This window comes from Eublepharis macularius, chromosome 9, assembly GCF_028583425.1.
Source record: "Eublepharis macularius isolate TG4126 chromosome 9, MPM_Emac_v1.0, whole genome shotgun sequence".
Lineage (NCBI taxonomy): Eukaryota > Metazoa > Chordata > Lepidosauria > Squamata > Eublepharidae > Eublepharis > Eublepharis macularius.
In genome coordinates, this window is record NC_072798.1 from 13,922,635 (window position 1) to 13,934,680 (window position 12,046).

The following is a 12,046-nucleotide window of genomic DNA, read 5'->3' on the forward strand; positions in this document are numbered from 1 at the left end:
ACCCAGATGATGGCTTGGAGCTCCCGTTACTTAATCAAAAAGGCTGCAGCGGAGTCACCGGGGCCGGCGCAAAGTCATGTGTTAGAACAACAGCTGATTTGTATTAAAGAAGATTAACTCGCAGTGCCACGGCGGAGGGCCCTGGATTATTTTATGTACTTCCCTTGCCATACAAGCCGTCAGCACAATTACTGCCCTCCGAAGAGAATGACTGATCTGTAACCACAGCTAAACAGCAGGCTGCTCAGGGGCCTGGCCTGCTTCATGAAGATGAATTTCCATACCATCAAAGTGCTTTTAATGGGCTCCCTGATCCCAACCACAAGGCCCTGTTTTGCAAGTATATCCAACTCGGGATGAAGGCTTCCTGTCCAAAAGGATTTGGTCGGTTGTCACTTGACAACTCCCAGCTAGCACAGGGGAGGGGGAGGGAGGAGGAGGAGAGAGATAGGTAGACTTGTCTCTGCTTTGGAGGATTAAAAAAACGAGCACGGGGAGGGAGAGAGAGAGAGAGGTACGGATGCTCTCGGAATGCAACCGACTGCTGCTGTATCCACAGCTGAATTCAATGCGCTTAACAAATAACAGCAATTTAGCTATGCTTGCAAGGAATCGCTGGAGTCACTTTGCATTAGCATCTGGCTGAGTGTTAAAGTCATTTCTACATGGGGAGCAGAGAAAAGGAATTTCTGCTCCAAGCATCCTTTCAAGAATGCTTAAATATTTGAATATAAATTCCTTTGTGCTCGCGATCACTTCGCGATCACTTCGTCTTGTACCTGACATCCCACTTTTTCTCCATGCGGTACCATCCTCCCCCCCCCCTCCACGCCTTTCTGGGGCTCTTCTATTGGCAACACCATCAATATTCCCTCTTCCCTCCCCACCCTGCTCCCTATCCTTGCTCCCCCCACCTTCCCAAATCTGCCCATATTTTTTCGAAAAGATTCATATGTCATGATAGTCACCTATTATGCCAAGTACTTTTTTTTTGTCTTCAAGGTTCTCTCTGGAAAACGCTTGAAATTGTGGCAATTTTTCCATATTTTATGCTTGGAGGTTGTTCGCAAGATTTTTTCCGCCATGGGTTGCTTTGATGGGGGAGTGATCCAGTGAATTTATCTGGAGTGTAGCAGGAGGGAGCAATAATACAGAACTGTACCTCCCATGAAACAAGGGTTGCCAGCTCCAAGTTGGGAAATTCCTGGAGATCTAGGGGATGAAACCTGGAGACACCTGGAGAAAGTAGGTTTTAGGGAGAGAAAGGACCTTGGCATAGCATAATTCCATAGAGTCCACCCCCAAAAGTAGCCATTTTCTCCAGGTGAATTGATCTCTGTGGCCTGGAGACAAGCTGTAGTTCTTGGAGATCTACAGCCACTACCTGGAGGCTGGCAACCCAACATGAAACTGAGTTCTCCCAAATGAGTCACAATGCGTTGCTTTTTTTTTAAAACAGTGAAAGATGCCAGGACTTGATCTTGTGTAGGAATTGCACGTTCTTACCTGGAAACCCTTCCCCCTAACACAAAGTGTGTTTGAGGGTGGAGATTATGGATTATTTGGGACCAAACAAGATGCCATATTAGCAGCGATATCCTAAACAGAGTTACTTCACTCTATGCCCATTGATTTCACTGTAAATGTTTTTCTCCTGTTAATAATGACACCTGCAGGGCAGCATTATCTCGTACATCTTTCTTCATGCTTATGACACCACAGCATTTTGCAATTCCTTGCTCTCTCCCACCATCAGCAGCCAATTAAATGGAGTATGGAAATAGAGACTGCCGTGACATCATGACACACAGCGATCCTGCATCTCTAGCAGCTGCCACATATTTAGTGTAACATCTAGTGAACAGTGAAGGCACTTTGCTCAAGCTCCAAGGCACTCTTTGGAGGAATGAACGCCAGCACTGAAAATAAGTTTATCATCACCACCCTCTTGGTGGTCAGGTCTACAAAAAGACCTGAGAGCCGTGAAGAGATGGCAGAAGAGGAGAAGCCTAGACTAAGCAGCTCCTGAAGGTACGGCCTGTGAAAATGGCTTCATTCTTTTCACCTCCTGGGTACAATTTATAGTTCATTTTACTATTTTAAACTGTAAGCCACTTTGACTGAAAGGGCCAAAAGCCTGTATAAAAATACTGTTAAGAAGAAAGCATGCTAAGTCTGGATGGATCGTCTGGATATATAATGAAAATGCCTGATAGCAAGTCAAACTATTGACCCACCAAGCCCATTACTGTCGACAATGGACTGAGACCTGGACTTACTCCAGGTAGACCTCAGTTCGGATCTGCTTAACTATGAAAGTCATTGGTGACCTGATGATATTTCCTAGACCAACCCACATTGCAGGGTTGTTGTGAGGATAAAATGGGAGTAGGAGCAGGATATTCATGGAGGAAAATTTAATACACCAATTGATAGGCAGCAGCACTACAAAGTCTCAGGCACAGGGCTTTCCCTTTACTGTTATGGAGATTTCTTTTTCCGAAATTCACTTTCTTAGATCTAGCCACTGATTCCCCTTATTCTCTTTCTTCCCTCTTAAAAGAGGGATTTCTCTTTCATTTCTCATTGAAGAGAAATCAATGCACCATTTCAAAACTTCAGCTCTTGCAGATGTTGTATGTTACACACTCCAAGGTGACACTATAGCAGGAGCACAGTAAGGTCTGGGAAGACGTTGCTTGCCTCTGAGCATCTACAAAGTGAAAGTCTGAAGTTCTGCAGACCCTCCCCTTCCTGCCTTCCTCTCTTTGACTCTCCCTTTGATCGAAATGGAATTAATTAGAAACAGACTCCAAATTCTTAAAAAGAATTTGTTTTTTCAGGATAAAACTGGTTACAGGGGAATCAAGAGAATATCTCTTAACCCTGTCCGGATACTTCACAGAATCACAGAGTTGGAAGGGGCCATACAGACCTTCTAAGTCCAACCGTCTGCCCAATGCAGGATGAGCCTAAAGCATCCCTGACAAATATTCATCCAGCCTCTTCTTGAAAACTGCCAGTGAAGGGGAGCTCATCATCTCCCTAGGCAGCTTATTCCACCTTTGAACTACTCTGACCGTGAAGAAGTTTTTGCTAATATCCAGCCGGTACCTTTCTGCATGTAATTTAAGCCCGAGCCCTATCCTCTGCTGCCAACTGGAACAGCTCCTTGCCCTCCTCCAAATGACAGCCTTTCAAATATTTAAAGAGAGCAATCATGTCCCCTCCCCCTTCAACCTCCTCTTCTCCAAACTAAACATTCCCCAGGCCCTCAGCCTTTCCTGGTAGGGCTCAGTCTCCAGACCCCTGATCATCCTCATCACTCTCTTCTGCACCTTCTCGATTTTGTCCACATCCTTTTTGAAGTGAGGCCTCCAGAACTGCACACAGTACTCCAGGTGCGGCCTGAGCAGGGCAGTACAGAGAGGGACTATATGACCTTCTGCAATTTTGATACAATGGCCCTTTTGATACAACCCAAGACTGAGTTTGCCTTTTTTGCCACCGCATCACACTGACTGGCTCATATTTAGTTTACAGTCCACTCTTACTCCAAGATCTCTTTCGCATACACTACTACCCAGAAGTGTATCCCCCATCCTGTATTTGTGTTTCACATTTTTGTGGCCCAGATGTAACACTGCACTTATCTATGTTGAATTGCACCCTGTTCACAACCACCCACTTCTCCAGAGTATTCAGGTCTTGTTGAATTTTAATTCTATTTTTTGGGGCGTTTGCCACTCCTCCCAATTTAGTCCTTTAGCCAGGGACTGAACCTGGGATCTTCTTTATGAATTCTGCTGCTGAACTCTCTGACCCCTCTTCTATAAGTACTTATAGGAACATAACTGATGCTCCTTTCACACATGCTGGTTAATGAACTTTAGCAATCAACTGCAAGTGTGTGAAAGTAGCCTTAAGTGGTGGCAATGTGATACAATGGTGGAGACACTTCCACTTTGGCCGCCATCACTAGTTCTACATACACACACATACTGCAGCCTGTCTTGGAGCACTTTGCAGCAGTATGAGTATGCATGTGTGTATTTTGGGGGGGGGGGATTTGAAAGTGAAGACCGATCAAAGCCAAAGCTGTTTCTATATCATCTGAGCACAAAGTAACACATGATGTTAGAAAACTGAGAGATGGAAAACTTCTCTGGTAGGATTTCAGGTCACAGGTTTTGGGACTCTTGCTATTCAGAATCTTGGAGAGAGCCTTTTTCTTCCCTGTTGATCAAATTTCACCAAGGAATAAGCAGGGAAATGAGAATCATCGTGGACAACTCTGTTTTGGTCCACAACACGTCACAGAGAGGATCTGAAGAGCGTTCAAGTTATTTAGAAGTAACTGATCATTTAAATCAGTTGTTCCAGTGAGGCACAGGTAACCTGGAGCAAAGCAGATTGAAAAGGGCTTGTTGTTAAACTGACAACCTCTATTTCCAATGTTATAAATGTGGCGGAGAAAGGCAGCAGTGAGTCTATTCTCACGCTCAGCAAGGGGGAAAGAAAACCGGGAGTGCGAAAATTCATGGGGGGACGCTCAAAAGGGAGAGAGAGAGAAACCCTAGGAAGTCACACACTCACATGCTGCTATTCTATGAAAAGACAGAAGTTTGTAGGCATAATACAGAGAGGAAATCAATGTTGTATTAAAATCAGTATTTCTATCAATAGAATCTTGTAGGAGCTTGGGATTTATTTAGGATTTGCTTTGGATCTGGGTTCAGATTCTGACTCGGAAAGGAAGTTCAGTGGCTTGTCTAAGGCAACTGTCTATCTCTGAAGCCCATAAATAAATGATAAATACTTATGTTAATTAACCCGTAGTTAAAACAAACTAGTTTTTAAGTTGGTTCACTTATTTATTTAACATTATTTTAAGCCTGCCTTTCCCTTGAAGGTCTTACAGTAGGTTATAAATTTAATTTAAAACCAAGCCCAGAACACAAATAAAATCACAACAATTAACTAAATACCATGATAAACAAGATGATAAAAATCACAACAGTAATAACAAGATTTCAGTCCAGTAGCACCTTGAAGACCTACTAGATTTCCAAGGTACAAACTTTTGAGAGTCAAAGCTCCTGTACCTGATGAAGGGAGTTTTGACTTTAGAAAGTGTATATCCTGGAAATCTTGTTGGTGTATAATGTGTCAGTGGACTTGAATCTTGTTCTTTTGCTGTAGACCAACATGGCTCTCCACCTAAAACAAGAACTACAAATCCATACTATAATCTGTCACCTACGGTAACCAACAAAATAAAAATTCTCCTCTAAATAGTTCCACTTTTAGTGCCTCCGCACAAAAGAGCCACATGCCCCCACCGCTATAATAATGGATGCTGTATCATTTCTGTTTGTTGTTTAACCTGCCTTGGTCCTTTATTACAACCAGGGCCTTTTTTCTGGGAAAAGAGGTAGTGGAACTCAGTGGGTTGCCCTCAGAGAAAATGGTCACATGGCTGGTGGCCCCGCCCCCTGATCTCCAGACAGAGGGGAGTTGAGAATGACCTCCGCGCTGCTAAGCGGTCATTCTCAACTCCCCTCTGTCTGGAGATCAGGGGGCGGGGCCACCAGCCACGTGACCATTTTCAAGAGGTTCCAGAACTCCGTTCCCCCACGTTCCCCCTGAAAAAAAGCCCTGATTACAGCACTTCCTTACTTTTACCTCAGGAAGGGCCTAGTCACAACCAACACTCCTTTTATTTCCACACACCCAGATCTTCAGGTGTTCACAACTTATACTTTGATAACACTTCCCCTTTGAGTCTCATCCATAACACAACATGTGACAGTATCCCTTGTTTGTGTGACCGATATATTGCTGCCTCCCTAACTCCCCCAGTGTTCTCCAAAGGGTTTTGCGGCTACCAAAAGCTTTCACCTTAGACCTCTTCAGTTCAACTGCTATTATGAGAAGGCTTAGTTATAGATGGTAGTATGACACAACAGTCAGGCTGAGAGGTAGAAAAGGGAACCTTTTTTGCTTAACCAGAATAGAATTTATTCATCACTATGTAAGTGTGATGGTTGCAGAGTACTGATAAGCGTATTGGTTTCAGAATAGGTTCATACAGTTGATGGTTTCAAAAATCTTATATACTAATAGCCAAGTGGCCCTGATATGCAGATACTTATATCTGAGAATAGGGACCACTTACACTAAAGTAAGTTTTCCCCAGGTGAATAAAGTAAGGATTCCCCAGGTCTGCAGAAAAATATTAAAAGTTAAAAAATGGGGATGGGGGATTGGAATCTCCCAGGGTGATGATCTATGCGCTTGTGCACACAATGTACTTCTGTCAGCTGCCCGTCTTCTGAGAGGTGGTGGTGGTGGGAGGAAGTAGGAACCATCACGGCTTCCTCCCAAGTGCTGGGATGGTTAAGCAGGGGGCCAGTCAGGTGCCAGAATCCAATAAGAAGGCAGCTCAATGACCTGCTTCCTTCTCCACATGTTTTTGCAGAGTCCCTGCCAGGGTTGGGTGAGGAAGTAGAAGACTTGCAACTGAGTGAAGGGGTAGGAGCCTCCACCATTCCTCCCCCACCCAAACACCTGCATAGGCTGTGGTGGAGGAGCACGGACAAAAACTGGGGGGCTCTCAAGCCCACCACTGTCTCAGGCTTCGGGCAGCCCAGTGACAGTAGCATAGGCAGGGCTTTTTTTCTGGGTAAAGAGGTGGTGGAATTCAGTGGGTTGCCCTGGGAGAAAATGGTCACATGGCTGGTGGCCCTGCCCCCTGATCTCCAGACAGTGGGGAGTTTAGATTGCCCTCTGCGCTGCTTGGCAATCTAAACTCCCCTCTGTCTGGAGATCAGGGGGTGGGGCCACCAGCCATGTGACCATTTTCAAGAGGTTCCGGAACTCCGTTCCACTGCATTCCAGCTGAAAAAAGCCCTGCGCATAGGCAAGACAAATGGCAGCAGCTCACAGGAGGAATTAGCAAGGCAGGCAAGCACCAGTGATGCAGGGAAAGGCAGTCAGCCAAAAAGGGAAGCTGTGTGGCTAGGAAGCAGCCAGGCTGGGGGAGGGGGGGGGAGCCACTGCTGTCTGGGCTGCATAGTGGATTTTAAAGAAGCGCACTAAAAGCCCACCCTGTGGGGCCTTCACCTCCTTTCCCCCACTTCACACATGATGCCTCTTTTCCCTAAGCTTATTGGCCCCTTGTGGGTAAGAGGGGGGCAGAGGCCAGGTCTGGGAGCCTGCCGTGGCTCGCAGGATTTGCCCCTCATGATTTTCATGGGTTCCCCCTCCTAGTTATGTCTTCTTAAAGATATATGCACAGACCAAGTCACAAAGACTCATTTCCCACTCAGATCTTCGCTAACAGAATAAACACTCCTCTCATCCACACAGGCATACATTTCGTCAGGCTTTTCTACACTGTTTGCCTGATTTAGCCCAAAATGAATATTTTCTCTCCGCATTTTTCTCTCAGATGGGAATGGCTAATCCTGAATCGCTACTGTTGCAATTACTAATTATGCTGCTATAGCACACTGGTTAAGTGGCTGGGCTACAAATCAGCACTCTGCTGGTTCGACTTCCACTACTGCCATGAGCTCAGCAGGTGGCCTGGGGTAAGCCCCTCCTCTCAGCCCCAGCTCCCCAGCTGTATCATGGGGATAACAACAACACTGACTTCATTCACTACTCTGAGTGTGGAACTAATTTGTCCAGAAGGGTAGTATATAAGCACACTGTTGTTGTTGTTATTGTTATTATTAGTAGTCGCAGTGCTGGAATTACCACTACAGAGACTATTGCTGTGAATATTACTGCTAAACTATTTGTTTTGTTCTACTTTTGGATGACTTCTGTTTTGGTTTTGACTTCAGGGATGCTGATGAATATTTGAGTTGATCTTGTCCATAGTTCAACTTCTGCGATGATGAGAGGACACGGTGTTGCTTTCGCTTTCAATGCACTTTAGCAATCGTTTGCATTTTCCTGTTTCACACAGGTCCCTCATATCTGTGAGACTGCATCTCTCCAAACTCTACCATGACAACTTTGTTCATCTGAGCAGGGCCTTCTGCAGATGCCACCCTGCAATTGGATAAAATCAACAACTGCCCCTACGTGTACATTCTCTGTTGCGGCCTGCAGTTTATGAAGTGACCTGCCTGTTGAGGTCAGGAAATCTCCCAGATGCTTGATTTTCTGGAAACTATGCAAAACAGATTTATTCAAGAGAGCTTTTTGTACAGAAAATAGGGCTATACTGTAACAAAGTGATTCCGAAAGAAGTTTGGGATAAAGGGCTAAGGACTGTAGACTATTTCACTGTGTATAGTTCATACTATCTGTTGCTGTAAGTAGGTTCCTACAGTGTAATTTTTACATCATTTAGTGTGTTACATGAATATTTCAACTTTGCTTCACCGCTGTTTCTGATATCTAGTGGGTTCCAGATTTCTACAAGCCAAATCCTATTGCATTCTCTCTTGGATGTCTCCTACTGCTGATTGCATCAACTTATACTGTGTAATGCGCCTTGAGTCCCAGCAAGACAGGTGGAATATAAATAAGGTAAATACATAAATAAGATGATTCAAGGGCACCTCTAAAATTGCAATATGTAGATGTGATCAACATGTGTTTGCAATCAAACAAAATACATGGGGATACTTCTCAGAGAGTCAGGATTGGCTGAGGCTACTTCTCCAGGGAACAAATCCAGCTTTGCTACACCATCCTGTGTGAAACAGCCTAGAAGAAACTGACAGACCAGAATGCCTGGATAAAGCCCAATTACAGCTAAGGCCTCTACCACAGAGTATTAGCATCATAGTTAATGCAGACCTGAAGACGTCAAAGAAGCTGCAGTTTGCTCCAAAGTGTCCACACAGCTTTAAGTACTGTACTCCTCATCCCAACTCAAGCTTCTCATGTCTCCTCACTGAGAAGTGAGGGCTATAATTATACATTTGGAAGTCCAGGGACACTGGGAGGGTTTTTAAAAAGGAAGAGCTGAAAACGGAGAATGGGAAAAGATGCTGTAAGATCGTAGCTGGAGCTGCACTGTCTGCTAACAGGCTCCCCCAGATGGGAGTCTTGGGAACTGACCTTGTCTGTCCTGCAGTTATTCAGACCCAGGTTGTTCGCAACGGCAACCTTTCCGTCAAGCACCTGCTGCTCTCTCCGTAGCTGCTCCTTCATCTGCCGGGCTTCCTGAATCGCCTTGGTAACAGCATCATGGTCGTTTAAGTAACCTGATGACGTGATAGAGGAAAGGATATCTAGAAAGAAGGTAGAGGGGCAGGAGAAACAAACAGAAGCAAAGTTACCAGGAAACGCCGCCAGCTACAACGCAGATGTGCTCTCTAATGGATGCAAGATCCACTTATTAGCTATGTGCACTTTATTACTAGGGGTGGATTATTCTGTTACTTTTAGTATAAACTGTCTCTCTTTTAATTAATTCATTCCTTCAAAAGACTAAAATAAATATTAGCTTTTCAAGAGTTATTGTGAGGCTATGTAAAGTTCGAGGATGTAAAATATTCTTTTTTTCTCCTCTTTTATTGAATCATACTAATAAATTTTGTATTGTTTGCAAAAAAATCCCCCCCCATCACACACAAATCATTTAATGTCTCTTGTTATAAGCCACATGTTATAAGCTATTTTACATATAGAGATTGGAGGGTCAGGGTGATGTGATTTCCTTCTAAGTCTGTAGCAGGATTTGAACCCAAGACACTGCTTGCAAGCTGAGTGCTCCGGACGTTGGTCCACTTGCACTTGTTCTATGCATTGAAAACCACCGCAGAACACAAAACTATCTAAACCTTCGTCCAATATTTGCACTGCCTGGCTTCCAAGAGTGTAATCAAACTAACTGATAGTAATCAGTTAGTACTGCACTGACACAAGAAGTGGTAATGACTATTAGAAGGAGAAGAGGGAAGAGAAGGGAAGAGAAGTTGTGGGGGGGGGGAGAAGGCAGAGGATTGGACAGAGTAATTCAAGAGTATAATCAAGAGCAGCTGAATAGAACCTCCATATACAGAGAGCCATCTACCTCCGAATACCTGATGCTAGAAATCAAAGGCAGAGGAGGTTTCTTGTGTTGATGAACGGTTTGTGAGCTACCCAGGGACATCTGATCAGTCTTTTTTGCCAGTGTAGTGCAGTACTTGGCGTGTCAAGACACAGGTTCAAATCCCTACTCTGCCATGGCAGGTTGCTGGGTGACCTGGGGCCAGGCACCTGTCATAGCCTAACCTAACCTCATTGGGTGGTTGTTGTGAGGATAACATGGAAGAAGGGAGAGCCATGTTGTAAGCTACTTGTTTGGGGGAGAGAGGCAGGGGACAGACAAACAAACAGACCAGAAAATCCTTCATTCTAAACCAGCAAGGCTGTTCTTCCTGGAGTAGCCCATTTTCCGTTATCAAATCCTTTATCCTTTGACCCTGGCCCTCTGTGAGGCTGTCTACACGAGATGCCTCAGCACGTGTTCGTCAAGTGTAGGGAGACGCAATGTTAGCCGGGAAGCGTAGTTTAAAAAGACAGAGATCGCTCCTCAGAGGGTTGGTTAATTTCATCTTGCTTCCTCAAAGGTTCTGTCAATTTCACCTCTCCATTCTAAAACTGTGTGGTATTGCAACCAGAGGGCAGTGAGGAATGGTTTCCAGAGCTGAGCTTGGACCTGGAGAGGTTATTATAATGGGCTGAAATTTCCCTTCTGGCATTTCACAGCCCATTCACGCAGCTCCAGTGTATAGCAAAGCCTTTGCCCTGCTGTCAACTCTGTTTTTTTTTAAACTACCCTTCCCAGCTACCATTGCATCTCCCGACTTGTGTTCTTCATGTGTCAGATGTCTCATGTACAGAGACTCTTTGTGCAACTCAGATAATAAACCCATGGGCTAGGTACAGCACCTAGCACAGTCACATAGGCATTGCCACCAGTGCTGTCCTGTATAAAATGCTCCAGAGTAGATTGCAAAAAGATAATTACCTTTTCCAAAGCAGATAGAAGACCAGGTTTTATTAATCTGGAATTAAAACATCCCCTCCTCCCCCGCTAAACCTCCCAGATACATTTATAAACCACAGGTGGTGATGCTCCGCTTTGCCATGTGAGGGCTGAGCAGATAAATCTCCTCCACTGAACGTCAACCCCTATTCCTCCCCACACCACCTGTCATTCAGAAATGCATAAGGAACTCCAGACCAGAGCCATGTTCATTCTCTCTCTGCCAATGCTGGGTCAAATGATTGATCTTTGGCTGCGACATGTGTAGGGTCATGCACATGCATGCCTACGGTTTAACTGTGGTAGCCGCTGAAACAATTTCCTGTTAAAACATTACAAATATTATCCTCTAATGCGCTTTCATTTTAAACGTGTCACTATGTAATGTTTTCCCCCCTTTCTCCACCTCCCCCCCCACTCTAACCGGCTGTAGATTATACTCATTATGATATGCCTGGTTTTTTTGGTTTTGGTTTTTTTGCAGCTTGCTAAACTGGTAGGAAAGACTCCAGACCCCAGGTCTGTTTGGATGCAGGGGAAAGCTAATATCTAAATGAGTTCCTTACCCACCTCTCCTATTGCTTCTGCCACTTTTTCTGCATCTTTTAACCTGGGCATCAACATGGGAATTTTTTTTTTTAAAAAAAAGAGCCTCAAAACTGTAATATGAAATTGCCCGGAAAAGGGGCTTCTGTTTGTGACATGAGGCTAAATCTAACCAGATCTGTCGGTGAATTGTAACAGATGGAGGGGCTGAGAGACAGAAGGCTGGCACTAATCAGGCACCGAATGACCGGCTTGCCTCAACATGTTCCATGGATTCCAGCAAACTTTACCACCCTAATCCATTTTTAGAACAAAAAACATCTGGGCCATAAATCCTCTAATCTGCCAAAACATGCTATTAAATCCCATGATTTGTTGAAAAACACTAAGATTAAAGAAAGGAAATATAAAATGGCTAACTGCCGCGTGAGGAAAGTGTTATTAATACTCTTTTCTTTTGTCTCAATTATGAATGTGCTGTTTCTAAAGAGCCTTGTC

General features: G+C 44.5%; 1 protein-coding gene across 2 annotated transcripts in view; it reads right to left on the reverse strand.

Moving 5' to 3' along the window:
- The window catches only part of SOX5 (SRY-box transcription factor 5), a 609,684-nt gene that overhangs the window by 57,143 nt on the left and 540,495 nt on the right, over positions 1-12,046 (reverse strand). For both annotated transcript variants that reach the window (XM_054988760.1, XM_054988759.1), the window contains exon 11: positions 9,085-9,257. In XM_054988760.1, coding sequence (XP_054844735.1) covers positions 9,085-9,257 — 173 coding nt within the window. The remainder of the gene's footprint in view (positions 1-9,084; positions 9,258-12,046) is intronic.